General features: G+C 44.6%; 1 protein-coding gene across 4 annotated transcripts in view; it reads left to right on the forward strand.

The window, feature by feature from the left end:
• Nucleotides 1-2,632: 2,632 nt before the first annotated feature.
• kitlga (kit ligand a) overlaps nucleotides 2,633-19,349 on the forward strand; it is a 113,675-nt gene continuing 96,958 nt past the window's right edge. For 3 of the 4 annotated variants that reach the window (XM_069904303.1, XM_069904305.1, XM_069904306.1), the window contains exon 1: nucleotides 2,633-3,081. In XM_069904303.1, coding sequence (XP_069760404.1) covers nucleotides 3,067-3,081 — 15 coding nt within the window. In that variant the 5' untranslated portion in view covers nucleotides 2,633-3,066. The remainder of the gene's footprint in view (nucleotides 3,082-19,349) is intronic. The other variant, XM_069904302.1, reaches the window with a different exon arrangement.

The raw sequence follows: 19,349 nt of genomic DNA on the forward strand, positions 1-19,349 counted from the left end.
CAGCATCTATTGCCCTTCCTTAATTACCCGGCAGTGAGTCGGAAGTTAAGGAGGACTGTAGTCATATTCAGGCCCACCCAGGTGAAAACGGCAGATTTCCTCACCTGCGGGGGTGAATCAGGCGTATTTTGTACCATTCCCAAAATTTCATTGGTCATGAGTTTACCCCAAAGTTCTGATTTCATTTGGCTCGTCATGAGATGAGCATCTGGACAAACATCCTTCACTGATGTTATCAGAAGCAGATAAGGCGGTTAACAATGTGTTTATTTAGCATGCTGGCTTTTATTGAGTAGGGTTTTGAATGTTAAATATGGTTCTACAAGGCATTTGTGAGACCACACTTGGAGTATTGTGTGCAATTCAGGTCCCCAGCAATAGGAAGGACATCAATAAATTGTAAGGGATGCAGAGGAGATTCACCAGGACGCTGCTGGGACTTGAGGGCTTGAGTTATAGGGACAGGTTGATAGGTTGGGTCATTGTTTGCCAGAGTGAAGGAGGCTGAGGGATGACCTTATAGAGGGGCATGGATACAGGGAATGCTCATGGTCTTTTCCCCAGAGTAGATCATGGTAGAATTAGGGGGCATAGGTTCAAGATGAGAGGAGAACAATTTCGGAGAGACCTGGGAGGATTTTTTTTTCATGCAGCGATGTGTCTGTATCTGGAATGACCTGCCGGAGGAAAGTCAAGTCAAGTTTATTGTCATCTGATTGTACAAGCACAACCCAATGAAACAGCGTTCTCCGGTCCTCAGTGGAAGACACGTAGACACACACACAGTCAAGGATCAAATAACAACATTCAAAAGATGTTCTGGAGAGATTTATGTGTAAGAGGGGTTTGGAGGAATAAAGACCAAGTCTTTAAAGATTTTATCAAAACAGATATTGTTAAGTGTGACCCCTCCAAATCATTCAGCATTTTCCTCAACCGAAATCTAGGACCCCCCTCTGTTCTCGCTGCTGCCATCAAGAAAAAGGTATCGGTGCCACAAGACTCACCCCACCAGGTTCAGGAACAGCCGCTCCCTCTCCACCATCAGGACTCCTCAACAACAAACTCCATCAGGGATTCATTTTAGGATTCTTATTCAGCCCATTATTTATTACTGAATATTTTTTGCTCTATATTGCACAGTCAGTTTGCTTACATTTCATTCTTTGTTTACATTTCACTCTATTGTATCCATAACTTTTCTTGAGTACAGTTCTTTTTGCACTACCGGTAAGTGGAAATTCTGTCTGGCCCACAGGAAAAAAGAATCTCAGGGTCATAGGTGATGTCATGTATGTACTTAGACCATGGGATAAAAATTCTGACCAGTCCATCTAACCCTTCAGAATTTTATATATCTCATTCAGGTCAACCCTCAGCCTCTGTTGCTTTGGGGGAAAAATGCTCAGACTATGTAATCTCTCCTGACAATTAGGCCCCATCCTAGTGAATGTCCTCTGCACTCCAACGATACACACTAGTTCAATATAGCAAGAGCAGAAAATTGTTCCAGAAGCCAAGAACCTGAAGCTGAAGTAGTAAAGTAAAGCACGAAAGTCTGCAGATACCATGGTTGAAGTAAAAATACGATGATGGAGAAACCATGTACTTTATATAGCAAAGGTAAAGGTAGATAACCGACATTTCAAGCTTGAGCCCTTCATCAAGGTAAAGACAAAATGTAGACAGGTGCCTAAACAAGATGGTAGGGGGTGGAGCACAGTCCCACAGGTCATAGGTGGGTAAGGGAGGGAGGGCACACCAGCAAACAGGGGGAGGAGGGATGTCTCTGAATGGAGAAGGAAGAAGCTGGAGGAAGGAAGACAAGAGGAAAGGGAGGATGGAGAGTAGCAAGCAGAAACCTGAGAAACTCGCCATCCAGTTGGAGAGTGTTTGTCAGAAAATCAAGTGCTGTTCCTCCAATTTTACAGGTGGTCTTGGTGGGATAGTACATGAGGCCATGACAGTCATGTGAGGATGGAAGTGGGGCATGGGATTGAAATGGTTGGCCACTGGAAGATCCCTGCCACTGTTGCAGACCAAGCCAAGGGACTCGGCGAAGGAATCTCCCAGTCTGTGCCCAGTCTCTCCGATGAAGAGAAGGACACAAAGGGCTGCAGTCGATAACTCCCACTGATGCACAAGTGAAATATTGCTTCACTGGAAAGGACTTTGGGGCGCCCGAAGAGTGGTGTGGGAGGAGGTCTGAGTGCAAGTCCCGCACTTCCTCCAGCCAAAGGAGATGGAGTAAATGTGGGCTCAATTTTAACATTTAATAAGAATTTGGACAGGTACATAGATAGGAGGGCTATGAACTGGGTGCAGATCAGTGGGACTAGAAGGGCTGAAGGGCCTGTTTCTGTTCTGTCATGTTCTATGGTTCTCTCCTTTATTGGAGAGTTTCTTAAAAATCTTATGATCCCTGATCATTCTTAGCTTGAAGGGCTCAAGTCGAAGCGTTGGTTCTGTATCAAGTCCACTGTTTGACCTGCTGAGTTTCTCCAGCGCCGTGTTTTTCCTTCCACCGCGGGGTCTGCAGACTTTTCACCATTCCGACTCGACCCGTCATTGAAGACCCACCATGACTCAAGTTTCAAAGTCCAAAGAGTCATCAACAATGAGTCAACAACTGCGAGCTGCCGCGCATGAGAGACGTCCAGGAGATTGGCTGCCTGCTGCTTCTTACCTGGGCGGTCCCAGCAGCGTGTCGAGGCTCACTGCCGGTAAAGAGCGAGGTAGAACGGTTGGATGGAAGCATTCGTGTCTCATGTGCTTCTCGCTCGCTCTCGTTTTCTCCCTCTCACTGCAAGTCTGTGTCATTCCTCTGCCAAACATTTTTTAAAATAAGGCGTGTCTGCTTTCACTCTGCGCAAGGAGGCAGACCTTTTTGAAAAAAGAATATATCCCTATGTATTTTACCCCCTTCAGGGGTGGAGAGCGTTGACAGTGAACCCCCGAGATCCATGTCACTGAACACCCGTCCAGGACAACATGCCACGGCAACTGTCGGAATTCAGCTAACTGGATCTTTGTGAAGGAGAGAGAAGGAAATCACCCAGATTCCTTATGAAGGAGGCAAATGTGAGTAAATCTGTGGCGCCTTGCCAGGGAGCCGGGTACTGGGGGTCCCAGCCCCCTGCCCCCTGCCCTCTGCCCCTGCCCCCTGCCCCCTGGCCCCTGGCCCCTGCCCCCTGCCCCCTGGCCCCTGCCCCCTGCCCCCTGCCCCCTGCCCCCTGCCCCTGCCCCCTTGGATTGGGTCCCAGAGGGAGAGATAGACCGGCCAATTAAGCAGGTTAGCATTTCCGTGTTGGCTTCATCTACAAGCGTTGTGTGTTTCTCCAACAACCCCCCCCCCCCTTCCCCACCTTTCCGGCTTTTATTAGGTAAGAATCGTGCAGAATTGTCGATTAATTTCATGTTTTAACCTTAATTTCTGGATTGCAAAAGGGGGCAAGGAGAACGCGCAGAATTCACAGAGAATTTTCTCTCTCCCCCCCCCCCCCCCCCACCCCTTCATTTATGGACCGACAAAACGCAAATGTGAAACGAGCACGTTTTGTATCTCGCGAACAGATTCTGCAGCTTATTGGAGAATAGCTATTTCTGTTTATTTGGAATGTGGAGTAAAAGTGTAACGTGGCAGAAGGGCAACACTTGCAGGCAGGGACTGTTCGTCCCCCCGAAAAGAGTTTGTAACTCATCTGCTGGATCGGATATTTGCAGACTGGATTAATTTGTATTTCATTTTAAGTAAACTTCAGCAAGTGGCTCTAATGGGATTTTTTTTAAATAAAGTGAAAAACAATCTCGGAAGAGTCCAGTTCTAGAGTTCGCGGCGTATAGACTTATTCCCTCAAAAATGTGAATTACATCTGTACGAATTGTTTACGGATTTTAGAAAGGCGGATGTCGGTGATTCCCCTGGCTGGCGTGTCAAGGACTAAGGATCATAGTTTCCCCACCCAAAAAGGGGAGTCTCCATTCAGGACGAATGAGGGGTTCCCCATCACCCCCCCCCCCCATCCCCCATCCAGATGGTGGTGAATCATTTGGTATATTGAACCCATCTGGAATATTGGGTCCATTCTGGTAACCGCATTACCGGGAAGATTTTGTTTGAGGGCAGCACGGTTCGTGGAATTGCACAACGCTATCACAGACTTGAGTTCGATTCTGGGGTGGCACGGGTTTCATGATCTGGAAGGGCCTCCCTCAGCCTGTATACTTTTGCTTTTTTAAAAAAAGTTTATTTTTCTCCTTGGACTATAGGAGTTACTGTGGTAACTCATGAGGGGGGGGGGTGGACGAATCTAAAAGTGGGCTGCATGGGTTGAAGAGGATAGTTTTGGGGTATGTGGAATCAGATGCCAAAGGAAGTGGTAGAACTAGAAACAATTCCAATGTTTAAAAGATATTTAGACAGGTATATCGATAGGAAAGGTTTAGAGCAGTGGCTCTCAACTTTTTTTTTACACTCATACTACCTCAAGTAATCCCTTACTAACCACAGAGCACCTATGGCATAGGATTACTTAAAGTGGAATATGAGTTGGGGGGGGCTGTGGGGGGGAAAGAAGGGTTGTGAACCACTGGTTTAGAGGGATAAAAGCCAAACACAGGCACATGGTGTTAGCTCGGGTCAGCATGTTGGTGGGCATAGACAAGTTGGTCTGAAGGACCTGATTCTAAACTGTAGAACTGAGTCTGTGACAGATTGGGACACGTTCCCAATGTTCAGAGAATCTGGGATTAATGCAGGGAATTGAGCCCAGTGTAAACAATCAGCCAGAGATCTTAGTGAGTGATGTAGCAAGCATGAAGGCTGATTGGTCTCCTCCTGCTTCTACTTCTGTGTTCAAACAGGGCAGTGTTTTCGATCATGGTCAATATGAGCTGTAATATTTGAAGATTCTTTTATTCATCCTACACTATCAAGTTAACCAAATGCCAACAACAAAAGTTGGCTGTTGTCTTTCCCATCCTTGTATGGTTGGACCTGTGGACGTCACCAGACTCATAAATGTTGTTAATGGTAACCATCCTCGTAGGCTGGCTTGATACTATGACCATTACATTAAAGCAGAACTCAAAGATACTAATAGATGGACCTCCCTGCATGAGCCCATCATGTCTGCCCCACCATTCAATCATGACCTAATCCATTTTCCCATTCTGCCCCACAGCCTAGCCTTCTCCTCATAAACTTTGATGCCCTGGCTAATCAAGCACCTCTCAATCTCTGCCTTGAACACACCAAAGACTTTGCCTCCTCATCTATCAGTTCCACAGATTTGCTGTCCTTTGGTTAAAGAAAATCCTTTACATCTCTGTTCTAAGCAGACACCCTTCAATCCTAAACTTGTGCCCACCATGGGAACATCTACTCTGTCCATGCCTTTCAAGATTCAATATGTATCAACAAAATCCCCTCCCCCACCCCAATCTCCTGAATTCCAACAAGTACAGACCAAGAGCCATCAAATATTCCTCACCTGATAATGTTTTCATTCCCAGATTCATCCTCGTGAACCTCCTCTGAACCATTTCCAATGTTAACACATCCTTTCTTCACTTTGGAGCCCAAAACTGTTCATGGTACTCAAGTAAAAACCTTAGCTTTGTCCACAAATTTAGAGTCTGGATGAAGGCTGGGAGATCGCTTCACCAAGCACCTTTGTCCTGTCCACATGTTTTACTCACAGTACTCAGGGCACCAGAGGATGGGAAGACCAACCCCCATCTGAGAAGAAGCGGAAGGGAGGAGCCACGTGATGGAGTAGTGGCTGGTCGAGTGGAACTAGCCCTCTCCAGAGAAAAGAAAAAAAAAGTTTGAAAAAACAGAGCTCAATAAACATAAAATACAGGAAGAGAAAGCTAAAGTTACAGAGAAGAGACAGAAGATGGCACCCAAAAGAGAAAAAGTAAGAATAACAGAGAAAAGGGAAGAAGGAAAATCACTGGAGAAGAAAGAAGAAGGCCTTACCTGCACATTGGAGCAGAGAGCCACCGTGGAGAGGAGCGGCCGATCTCCGATGTTGGTGAGTCCCCAGAGGATTGGTGTCCTCCCGACTGGCGGATTTCAAAAATGGCTCTCAGAGCCAAGAAGAGGTGCGCATGCGCAATGCGTAAGTAAAAGAAAAGGTTAACACCAGCGGTAGGGGGACTCATCTGCAGAGCGGCCAGCTGAGAGATGCCCAGTATTGGGGCATTCGGCTGGGGGAAGCAAACAAGAAAGAAGAAGAGTGGTGAGAAAGAGAATGAAGGGCGGGAAGAGGATGAGCGGCAACGGGGCGACCTGCAAGGGGACAATCTGCGGTAGGAGGCCCAGCAGCGGGTCAGCCTTCAGCAGGAGGCCCAACAGCAGGAGACACAGCAGCCGGAGGCCCAGCAAGGATACAGAAGCAGCTCACCAGAGAAGGATGAAGATACAAAGATACAGAGAAGAGAAGAAGACAACACAGACATAGATACAGACACAGAAGAAGAAGAGGAGGAAGAAGACCAAGAATTTCAAAGGAAAGAAGGTCAAATAGAAGGACAAAATTTAGATAGTCTTTTTTGAAGAACAGATGAGGTCATTAAAAGAATGGCCATCATTAGAATTTAGTTCAATTAAGAAAAATGAAAAGAGCTGAAGACAGAATGAAAAGCTTAGAGTTGGTCATGACTGAAATAGGGAAAAGAGTAGAAAATGTGGAGGAACGAGAAGTTGCTGCAGAAATGGAGATAAATGATTCAAGAGGGAAGTTGGAAGAGAGCGGAAACAAAAAATTAGAGACATGATTTATTGTCACAAAAAATTGACGTATTGGAAAACTACAGTAGGCAAAACAACATAAAAATAGTGGGCCTGAAAGAAGGCAAAGAAGGGTCAGATATGAAGGAATTTATAAAAGGATGGATCCCGAAGATCCATGGGGACAACAGATTCACAGGAAGAAATAGAAATCGAAAGGGCGCACAGAGCACTAGTACCGAAACCGCCACCACATCAAAAACTGAGATCCATATTGGTAAAACTTCTAAGATATACGACAAGAGAGAACATACTGGAGCAGGTAAAAAAGGTTAGAGAAGACAATAAGCCATTGGAATATAAGGGACAAAAGATAATTTTTTACCCGAATATAAGCTTCGAACTTTTAAAGAAGAGGAAGGAATTCAACATGGTGAAAATAATCTTATGGAAGAAAGGTTATAACTTTATATTAAGACATCCAGCAGTAGTCAAAGTATTTATTTTTGGGGAAAGGAACCAAAGAAAGCCCAAGAATTTGCTGAACATTTGCAGGACAGGAGAAGAGAGGAGGAAAATTGACAAGAAGGAAGACTGGCAAGAAAATATGTAAAAATATTAAGTAAAGATAATGTATATACAAAGATTTAAAGATGGGGAAGAAGGGGAAAAAAAGAGAGCTTTGTTATGTGTATAGGAAAATAGTGTTCTCTGGGGGGGGAGAATAATGGTCACTGCGAAATCGGTTGACGCTTGTGAGTAAGTTCGCAAACCGAATGGAAAGCGGAGTTGTGGTTGCGCACCAGGGGCAATCCAAGGAGAGGAGGTTCATTTGAGGTTAAAGGGTTATTGCTTGTGGGGATTGTTGGGGTATTTCATGTCTTAAGTGCGTTGTCATATATTGAGATTAAAAAGGAAAACTTAAAAAACAGTAATGGAGAAAAAAGGGATGGAGGTGGTGAAGAGGCGGAAAAGAGTGAAAATAAAGATATAAGATGGCCACGTTGGACCATATGACTATAAACATTAATGGAATATATATCCAAGTTTAAGTGTATCCCATTGGGAAAAAAAATCACATATAATTTAAAAGACAAAGTTACAATATTTGAAAAAAACCTGGGAACCACATATGGAACATAACAGAAAGAGCAGGCCTTGGACCACCACCACCTAATATGATAAGAAGATAAACACGATCAGATTTAATGTGAATAAGTAGATGATGCGTCTTTTTTGTTTGTATTCCTTTTGTAAAAGATATTGTTTTATTGTATTTTATATGTTCAATACTGTTTTTGGAGGGAGGTGGAAAGGGGGAAGGGAGAGATGGGGAAAAAAGAGAAAATGTCACTATGAATATTTAAAGAGATGCATCTGTAAATATATTGGTTGATATGGTTCATAGTGCGATAAATAAAGAATTACAAAAAAAAGAGAAGAAGCAGAAGAGATGACCCATGGGAGGTGGACCAGTGAGGGGGTTCTGCAGCAGGCTGATGGCAACTCGAGGCGAGGAACCCACAAAAGCTGTGGGCTGCTGGAGACTGCTATTGGGATTCTTGCGCCGGGCTCCAGTCTGCTGGAGACTGGCTCGAACTGGCCGGAAGGTTACCAAGTATCGGAAACAGGATGCGAGGAGGTGCTGAGGGCACCAAAAGATCCCTGACTGTGTCAGAGGTTCAGGTCTGGAGCTCAGGTCGTCAATGGTTTGGCTGGACTCCGTGTGGCTGCGAAAGCAGAGGAGGCAACCCTACAGACGCTCAGTGACAGTGGGGGGACACTCCTTTGCTTCTCTTTCTCTGACTGTAAGAGCCGCTTTGACAATTGCTGCCAGTGGCGAATCTGTCTGCCTTGCAGCAGGCAAAAGGGAATTTCATGTAATAGGACACTGTTTTATTACTATTACAACTCTCAACATCACATCCCTGCTCTTGAATTCTATTTGACTTGAAATGAATGCTAGATATTTCCATCTATGTGGAAGTATCATTCAGACCACAAAGATGGCAGGCATTAACCACCCCTAACAGGAGTCTAATTAACTGCCATTGATATTTCTATTGTGGTGTTCCCAGCCTAGGGATCAATACACCAATGTGGAAATTTGTCCCGTTATCTCCTGCTTTTATGTTAAAATGGTAGAAATCTAATCTGGATAATTGCCATCCAATCAGTCCATTCTCAATCAGAAATGTCATGGTGGGGGGGGGGGGGGTGCGGTTTATTGACAATGCTATCAAAGAGCCCTTCTCATCAGTTACCAACTCATTGATACCATCTTCAGATTTACCATGACCACACTGCTCTCGCCCAGCCATTCTCAATGGGGGCTTTAAGGCATCCCCTCCCCCTGGGGCCGCAGTAGATTTAAGTGAAAACTTTTTTTTACCTCGCGTGCATGTTTTTTATGCAGTCGGTAGGAGTGCACAGAAGAAACCGAATAAACTTGACAGCTTCACAGGGAAAGGGGCCCGTGGCCGAAATAAGGTTGAGAATGGCGGAGCACAAATCAAATCTGGACTTGTCTTCAGCCTTCATTTACACCAATTGACCTCATCTCTTCATCTGCTAATGGTCACCCCACCCACGCATCTACTTCTTTAAACATTACATTGGGCACTTCCACATCAGTTACCAATCTTTGGAGAGAAATGGCCATGAAGTTCCCTTTGGTCCAAATACAGTCCAAAGAACTGTGTGCCAAAGGTTCATGGTAACTGCAGCCAAAGTGTGAAGGTCTTGCAGCAAGCAACTCAAAACCCTTTCACACCTTGCAAGGGGTGTTGGAAGTGTGAAGGAATTCTCTGCATTTGCCTGTGTTGTGGCAGTTCCAATGCAAGAAGCTCAACAAGCACTCTGCTCCATCTGCCACTGGTGCATTGAGGGATTTGCATGGGCTGCTGCACCCAAACACATGATTTCTGCCCGAGATGGACGAGAGTAAAAGGCATGGGGAACACCATCACCTGCAGGTTCTCCTCTTAGGACGAGGTCTAAATCCCTATCCAACCACACTGTCGAATTACTTTAATCAGGTGGACTTCGGTAGTTTAAGATATCTAACACAATCACTTTGTCAAAGGCAATTTGGGAAGGGCAGTAAATTGTCAAGGTTCATTTTATTGTCACTAATAAAATGTAAAGTATATGATGTACTTTAACTGCCCTAAGGCAGAGTTGCCCTAAGGCTGATGCCCCTTACAGTACGAGAGAAAGAGAAGCAAAAGAGAGTCCCCACAGAGTCGTTGAGTGTCCGTGGATTCGCCTGCAGCACTCCCGCAGCCTTTGCAGCTGATTGATATTGCTCCATATCCAAACCTTGGCCACTTTTTTTCCTCACGTTAATAATGATCGTAAAATGAATAGGCTGTTTAGAATTTGTATAGTGCCCACAGTTAAATGGTGTACCAAAGGACCTCCTGGGCACAATGGGTCAAAGCATTATCTGATTTGAGTAAAACACTAAAGTCTGCAGACACTGTGGTTGAAGTAAGAACACATTGCTGGAGAAATACAGCAGGTCAAACCATATACTTTATACAGCAAAGATAAAGATCCATAACCAATGTTTCGGGCTTGAACCCTCCATTAAGGTATCGAGTCACAGCTCAAAAGCTGCAGGGATTGCAGATGGGGGGAGCAGTGAAAGAGTCCCACAGATGGGAGTTCTGTGGGATTCTCTTCACTGCTCCCCATCTGTAATCCCTGCTACTCTCAAGCTCTACAACCATTGTACCTTGATGAAGGGTTCAAGCCTGAAATGCAAGTATGTATCTTTATCGAATGATTTGGAAACTCCTTCCCAGGAATGCCAAAGGCTGCAGAAAGTGACAAATCTAGTCAAGTCCTTCATGTGCTGCTTCAAGAAGGCAACCAACATCATTAGTGTTTTTTCCCACCCCCCCCCCCCCCATCACCATGCTTATGAGATCTCACTGCTTCCTTCAGGAAGAAGGTACAGAAGCCTGAGGTCCAATGCCTCCAGCTCCAAAAAGTTTTTAAAAAAATCCCTCAACATCTAATCAGGCTCTTGAACCTCCCTGTACTACCCTAACCCAATACATAAACTGAAGTAAAACATGGAAGCAGATGCCATGATTAAAGTTTAAAAAAAAAACAATGCTGGAGAAACTCAGCAGATCAAACAGTGACATTTATATAGCAAAGGTAAAGAGACATGACCGACCTTCGTGAAGGGCTCAAGCCCAAAACGTTAGTTCTGTATATAAAGTTCACTGTTTGACCAGCTGAATTTCTCCAGCATTGCACTTTTACCTAGCCATAAACTATTCCAGGACCACCAAAAGATCTCTCTGCACTTATGAATCTTCCACTTTCATGGAGTACTAACTGCAACTGTGAATACCTGGTAGTCATCGATCTTGTAATATTTATTATCTATTTTGTGGTAATTTAATGGTCTTGTGTAGCTGCAGTAAGAATTAGTAAGTGCTTCTGTATTGGAAACTAAGGCAGTGGTTTTCAACCTTTTTCTTTCCACTCACATTACCACTAAGTAATCCCTTACTAAACTTTGGTATGTCATTAAACTGTATGCCATAGGATAGATACTCTGTGGTAAGTAAGGGATTATTTAAGGTGGTATGTGAGTGTAATAAAAAATGCGGGAGGAGCTCCACTGGTCTCACAGTGATCATAGGAAGTTAGGTATATAACTGAAGGTTCGGGCCTGAGCACTTCCTCCTATAGATGCTGTGAGACCGGCGGAGTTCCTCCAGCATTTCTGTGTTTTCACTACAATCACAGCAACTGCAGACTTTCATGTTTCACCTCATTTAGGAAGTGGCCAAAATCTTGTTTAAAGAAGTGGATTTTCCAGTAGGTGCATGGATTGGGAGAGGATTTTTGGAAAAGTTAGCAGATGAAGAGTGGTGTAAATCAAGGCTGTGCAAGAGGGCAGACTTGAAGCAAGATTAGAGAAGGGGAGCATGGCTGCTGGAGGTAAGAATTTCAAAGCTGAGCACTGGTGGATTTGGAGTGATTGTACATTCACAGGGGCTGTTTGGAAAGGGAAGTGCAGTTGCAGTGATGAGTGAATGATTTGGGTTAATGTCTGGGCAGCAGGCATCACATGCCATTTTTTGTTGCTGGTAGAAGTGAGAGGAGAATGGAAAGATATCGAACTGCTGACGCTACTTGTTTTGTTTTTAAACACCTTCCTAAATATAAAACTATGAAATTATTATCTAATCCAGTCACGTAGCCAGTCTAAATTTAATTTGTCATTTAGAGATCTATCACGGTAATCGTGCCACCCAAATACACCCATGTGACCAATTATCCTACTAACCGCTGGACTTGTTTGGAGCGTGGGAGGAAACTGATGCACCCGGGGAAAATCCACGCAGATATGGGGAGAACGTACAAGGTCCTTACAAAGAGCGACCGATTCACACCCTGGTCACTGGCGCTGAAATAGGATTGCACTAAACGTGCTGCTTTGCATTATCAGCTTTTGACCCAAAGCGTTCCAACCATTTCGCTCCATAGATGTCTGATCTGCTAAATTGCTCAGGCATTTTTTTTTGCTGCAGATCAAATTCATTATTATCCGATTGTACAAGTACAACCTGACGAAACAGCGTGTTCTGGACCTCGATGCAAAAGCATTCTTACAGATACAACACACATCTAGACAAACAATGTATATTCAGGAAATATGGACATATATAAAAATAAATAATTGCTTAACCAATAATAAAATCTCAGGGGGTTTGTATGAATAGTTCATCAGTTGTTCAGCGTTCTCACTGCCCTGGTGCAGCTGGCTCTGACACCTCTATCTCTTTCCCGATAGGAGCAGCTGAAAGATGCTGTGCGAGGGATAATAGGTGCTCTTGCTGATTTTACGAGCCCTCTTCAGACAACAATTCCTGGAGATAATGCCGATGGGGAAGGGAGACCTCAGCAGTCCTCTCTGTCACTCTTATGGTCCTATGGATTGATCTCTGATCCAATGCTCCACAGCAGTTCTCAACCATTTTTTTTTCGACTCACATACAACCTTAAGTAATCCCTTACTAACCACAGAGCACCTATGGCATCCTGAGTGTGGAAAAAAAATGGTTGAGAACCACTGCCCTACAGCAACCTTACTAAATTGCATCCAGCTAGGGAGCTCCTGTAGAAAGTTGACAGGATTGTGGCCAGTAGCCTTACCCACTTTGGTCTTCTCAGGAAAATGCTTGAATCTGTAGTCTTGTGTCCCTGTATATCGATAATCAAGCTCTGTAAATATACAAATGTTTTTGTAACAGTGGCTTGGCTTCTAAACTATTTAAAACCAAGGTGGATATATTCACGTAAACTCAACACAATTGGATAAAGTGAGGGTGAAGTAGATCGGCACAATATCTTTCTATGAATGCTCAGTCTATCCTAGAACAAGAGGGCATGGGGAGGGGAGATTTTTGGGAAGCACCTCAGAGATACCCTTTTCACTCAGAGGATGGTCTGTATTTGGGGCTGCCAGAGGTAACTGTAGAAGCAGGTAGAATTACCATGTTTAAAAGATGCTTGGACAGATGTATGAACAGGAAGCATTCCTAAGGATATAGCCCAAATAGAGGCAAACAGGACTAGCCCAGAACAACCTCGCAGTCAATGTCACCAGAACCAAGGAGCTGATGGTGGAGGGGAAAACTGGAGGTGTACGATCCAATGATCATTGGGGGATTAGAGGTGGAGAGGGTGAGTGAATTTAAATTCCCAGGAGTCACTATTTCGGAGGACCTTTCCTGGACCCAGTGCCACTATTTTCTCAGGAGTTTGCGGAGGTTTGGTATGATATTGAAAACCTTGCCAAACCTCTACAGATGTGTAGTAGAAAGTGCACTACCATTAAGAAATTCTGCCTGGCTCGCAGGGAAAAGGTGATATGTGATGACATGGATGTACTCCGATAATAAATCTGAACTTTTAAACTTTGACAACTTGGTCAGCATGAGCAAGTTGGGCCAAACGGCCTATTCCATGCTGTGCAACTCTGACTGATCAAAGGATAGGGAGCAATCCCTCAATTAATCTTGTTCACACTCTTTGATTGTTCCAGAGTTTCTGTGAATTCTTGTCCAATCGAGAATGTTAATTGAAGCATTCCTAGGCTGCCAAGACCACTAATTTGTGTTTATAAGCTGTAAAGATCAGTTTCCTTCTAGATTGCTCCACTTGAAGTAGAGACCCTTTTTGGACTGATAAGAGGTCGCATGCCTGTGCAAGGCAAAGGGAAGATGCCAGGATGTAGGGGATGTGGTATTTTAACTGGTTGAGTCAACAGCTTGCAACTGGAGGAACTACTGGGGACATTCAAATGGAAATAGGAAAGTTCTGCGCTGCATTCCCAGAATGAGTCTCAGAACACAAGAGCATAATAAATAGGAGCAGAAGGAGGCCATCTCTGGAAATAACTGACCCAGGGGATTGGCGAGAAATCCAAACTACTACTTGCCTGAGTTACAGAGAGATGAGGCTCCAGATCTTCACCCCTATAGCATACTGCACGTTCTTGGGAACGTGATGTTAAAATATTCACGTCCAACCTAATTCTGGCTCAGGGTTTCATAAGTAGCAGTGCAATGACCTAGCTGCGATCTACTGGATGTTGTCCCTCAACCTACCTTTTGCAAAGGTAGTTGGAGGAAACAGGAAGGCTGCAGAAGGACTCGGACAGATAAAGTGAATGGGCAAATGAAATATAATGTCGGAAAGTGGACGGACATGCACTTGGGTAGAAAAAAATAAATGGACACTTTTTTTTAAATGGGGAAGAAAATTAATAACATCCAGATGCAAAGGGACCTGGGAGTCCATGTGCAGGATAGCCTGAAGGTAAACTTCCAGGTTGAGTTGGTGATGAAGAAGGCAAGTGCAGAGCTGGCGTTCATTTCAAGAGGAATAGAATCCAAGATTCTAATGATGACGCTTTAGAAGACATTGGTGAGACTTCGCTTGGAGTATTGTGAACAGTTTTGGGTCCCTCATTTAAGAAAGGATATGCTGACTTTGGAGAGGGTTCACAAGGATGATTCTGGAAGTTAAAAATTTATCATATGAAGAGCGTTTGACAGCTCTTGGCCTGTACTCATTGGAATTTAGGAGAATATTGAAAGGTGTGGACACAGTAGATGTAGAAAGGTTGTTTCACATGGTGGGAGAGTCTAGGACAAGAGGGCACAACTTCAGGATTGAATGGTGTCTGCTTAGAATAGAGAAGCAATTTCTTCAGCCAGAGGGTGGTAAATATATGGAATTTGTTGTCACAGGCAGTTGGGGAGGCCAGGTCATTGAAAATATTTATGAGAGATTGTTAGGTTCTTGATTAGCCAGGGTATCAAAGGTTATAGGGAGAAGGTCAGGCAGTGGGGCTGAATGGGGAAAATAGATCAGCTGGTGAATAAATGGTGGGGCAGACTCGATGGGCTGAATAGCCTGTTTCTTCTCCTGTCTTGTTCTCTTAACTCACACATTGAGTCTGCTCCACCATGTACTAAAATCTTTGCTGATCTGGCTGAGGACTCAGCTCCACCTGCAATCATCTTCCATAATCCTACGGTGCATAAATTTGTCCAACTGTGCTTTAAATGCATTAAAGGAGATCGCCTCCACTGCTTCCTTGACCAGAGTATTCCACAGATTCACTGAGAGAAGCAACTCAGGCAGCATCCAGGGAGAGAAATGGACAGTCAAAGGGTGCCTACCCGAGACACTGGTCATTTCTCTCTGTGAATGCTGCCTCACCCCTCCAGCCCCTCCAACCTCTTGTTGCTTGCTCAAGGCATAGTGTTTCTGCAGTGTTTTGCTCTGGTGTTATGCCTAAAGTCTGACTTGGTGAAAGGCTCAGGGCCACAATGTCGACCTTTTTTATTTTCCCACTGACACTAAGTTCCTGCAGCTCCAGATTTGTTGCTCCAGATTCCAGCATCTGCAGTGACCTGTCTCCAGAGGTCAATGACCCTTGATTGCCTGTCACATTTATTCTCTGCTTTTCTTGACAATGTTATTTTTGTCAAGACTTGCTCTAGTATGGCCAAGGTTTTCCAACTGCAATTAGGCCATCAGTACACTATGCAATCCGAGGTAACCTCTGATTCAGAAAGTGGTACTGACAGTGACTTCCTATTATAAGGAATAGAAATCAATAAATAAAACATTTTACAGATTAACTTTGCTATCTAAAAATAATAAAAATGCTCAGCCTTGTAATATGAAATGCAACTGGTTTGTTAATGATACGCAAATTGAAGACTAATTTACAGCAATTCTGACTGGTGTAGCAGTTTTGTAGAAGTCGACCCTTTAACAACATTTAAATTAGACATACCACACTGTAACAGACTCTTTCGACTCACTCAATTACACCCAATTGACCTACATTTTGAAGGGTGGGAGGAAACCAGAGAGCCTGGAGGAAACCCACGCAGACACGGGGAGAACTTACAGACGATGTTGGATTCAAACCCCAGTTGCTGGTGGTGTAACAGTGATGGGCTAACCATGCCATCCAATTGGTTTAAAAAATCCACATCTTTTGAAAATAATAATACTCCGCACCAGGTATAATGTGACAGTGGTGAAATCTGCAGAGGCTGTGATTGTAGTTAAAAATACAGAAATGCTGGAGGAACTCAGCTGGTGTCTTGCAGTGTCCTTAGATGGTAAAGATATATTACCAACATTTCAGGCCTGAGCCCTTCTTCAAGGTATAAACAAAGAACAGGAAGGCGTTTAATGAGACGAGAGAAAGGGGAAGAATGGCATGGGGAAGAGTCCAGACTAACAGCCAAAAGTTGTCAATTGGATATGATAAGAGAGGAAAAGTGAGAATTGATTTTTGACTCTGAGAAAGGAGATAGAGGGAAAAAGGAGCGAGAGACAAAACTAGAGGAAAGGAGAGGGAGAAAAAAGCTGGAGATTGGGGGAGGAGGGGGGTATCTTAATGGAAACTGGATGTGGATGTTAATCCCATCTAGTTGGAGGGTGCCCAGACAGAAGAGGAGAAGTTGTTCCTGTAATTTACGGGTGGTCTCACTCTGGCAGTGCATGAGTCCATGGACAGACATGTCAGCTTGGAAATGGGACAGGGAATTGAAATGGGTGGCCACTGGGAGATTCACACTATTGCAGTGGACAGAGCCAAGGTGCTCAACGAAGCAAACTTCCAGTCTCACTGAAAGGGACCATCACAATGGGGGTACCAGATGCAGTAGATGACTCCTGCAGATTCACAAGTGAAATGTTGCTTCACTTGGAAGGATTGTTTGAGGCCCCGAATGATGGTGAGGGAGGATGTGTTGGTCCTCCCTCACCACCAATGAGACAGTAAACTTGTACTACTTATCAAGGGTGTGCAGCTCAGTGGGTGAATAGGTCGTAGGAGTTGATGAGAATGTAAGGAGAATAAAAGATGGATTTGGTGCAAATTAGTGGGTTGGGACACTCGGTGGTGAAAGGGTCTGTTCCTGAGCTGGATGTTGCTTTTAGCGAATCACCCACTCGATTTAACTCTTAAAAGCTCAATCCCTCTTTGTAATGAAGCTGCGGGGGCACTGGAGGAAAATCTATGGACATGCAGTGACTCTGAAAGGACTCCTCTCTCATTGCAATGGGTATCAGGTAATACCAATGGCGACTCTTTGTCTTACAGAAAGCAATTTTGTGTAATATATGCTCTGTACATGACATTAAAAGAATCTTGATTACTCCTACCCCTTTGTCTCAACCTTTAGGTCCCCTGATCTAACATCTCCCTACATATCTCAGTGTTAATATTCATCTAATTACCGTCTGTTAGGATTTGCCAGGTGCAGCAAAGCTGCCAGTTGCTGTTGTAACAGAAGTCCCATAGGATGCCATAAATACTCGGTGGTTAGTAAGGGATTACTTAAGGTTGTTTTTCCAGACTCTTTTGTGTAGTCTTCCAAAGGCGCTATTTGCCTTGGCGAGTCTGTTGTCTATCTCATTGTCGATCCTTGCATCTGATGAAATGGTGCAGCCGAGATAGGTAAACTGGTTGACCGTTTTGAGTTTTGTGTGCCCGATGGAGATGTGGGGGGCTGGTAGTCATGGTGGGGAGCTGGCTGATGGAGGACCTCAGTTTTCTTCAGGCTGACTTCCAGGCCAAACATTTTGGCAGTTTCCGCAAAGCAGGACGTCAAGCGCTGAAGAGCTGGCTCTGAATGGGCAACTAAAGCGGCATCATCTGCAAAGAGTAGTTCACGGACAAGTTTCTCTTGTGTCTTGGTGTGAGCTTGCAGGCGCCTCAGATTGAAGAGACTGCCATCCGTGCGGTACTGAAAAACCTCACAAAGATAAGCGTATACAGAGCCGTTGTCATACCCACACTCCTGTTCGGCTCCGAATCATGGGTCCTCTACCGGCACCACCTACGGCTCCTAGAACGCTTCCACCAGCGTTGTCTCCGCTCCATCCTCAACATCCATTGGAACGCTCACACCCCTAACGTCGAGGTACTCGAGATGGCAGAGGTCGACAGCATCGAGTCCACGCTGCTGAAGATCCAGCTGCGCTGGATGGGTCACGTCTCCAGAATGGAGGACCATCGCCTTCCCAAGATCGTATTATATGGCGAGCTCTCCACTGGCCACCGTGACAGAGGTGCACCAAAGAAAAGGTACAAGGACTGCCTAAAGAAATCTCTTGGTGCCTGCCACATTGACCACCGCCAGTGGGCTGATAACGCCTCAAACCGTGCATCTTGGCGCCTCACAGTTTGGCGGGCAGCAGCCTCCTTTGAAGAAGACCGCAGAGCCCACCTCACTGACAAAAGGCAAAGGAGGAAAAACCCAACACCCAACCCCAACCAACCAATTTTCCCTTGCAACCGCTGCAATCGTGTCTGCCTGTCCCGCATCGGACTGGTCAGCCACAAACGAGCCTGCAGCTGACGTGGACTTTTTTACCCCCTCCATAAATCTTCGTCCGCGAAGCCAAGCCAAAGAAGACTTAAGGTTGTATATGAATGGAGGGGGAAAAGTGGTTGAGAACCACTGGTTCATTTATTGTTGCATGTACCGAGGTACAGTGGGGAAACTTTGTTTGACATGCTATCCAGACAAGTCGATGCATGCTTGAGTACCACAGGCAGTGCAAAAATAAAACTGCAGACTATATTTTACAGAGAAAGGTTCAGATAAAACAGTGCAAGGGCCATGATGAAATAGGGTTTGTGAGATCAAGAGATCGTTGTTTTTAACTCATGGGATGTCCTTTCAAGAGGTTGATAGCAACAAAACTGCCCTTGAAATCAGAGAATTGTGTATCTTCTGCCTGATTGGTGGGGGGGGGGGCAAAAGAGTGGATGAATTCCAATAATAAGTGGAAGTTTATTATCATTCAATTATATAAGTACAACTGGATAAAACAGCATTCTTTGATCCTTAGATTAAAGGCATGCAAACACAAGTATAGGCATAACACATATTTACAAGTGATTTATAATTATATTTATATTTAGAGTATGATTGAGGTGGGTCGGGTCCTTAAATGTGGCGGCAGCTTTTCAGAGACATCGGGGAGCATGGATAGAGACAGTCGATGGATTGCCTAGAGATTGCCGACGGAACTGTCAAAC

Source organism: Narcine bancroftii, chromosome 11 (genome assembly GCF_036971445.1).
Source record: "Narcine bancroftii isolate sNarBan1 chromosome 11, sNarBan1.hap1, whole genome shotgun sequence".
Lineage (NCBI taxonomy): Eukaryota > Metazoa > Chordata > Chondrichthyes > Torpediniformes > Narcinidae > Narcine > Narcine bancroftii.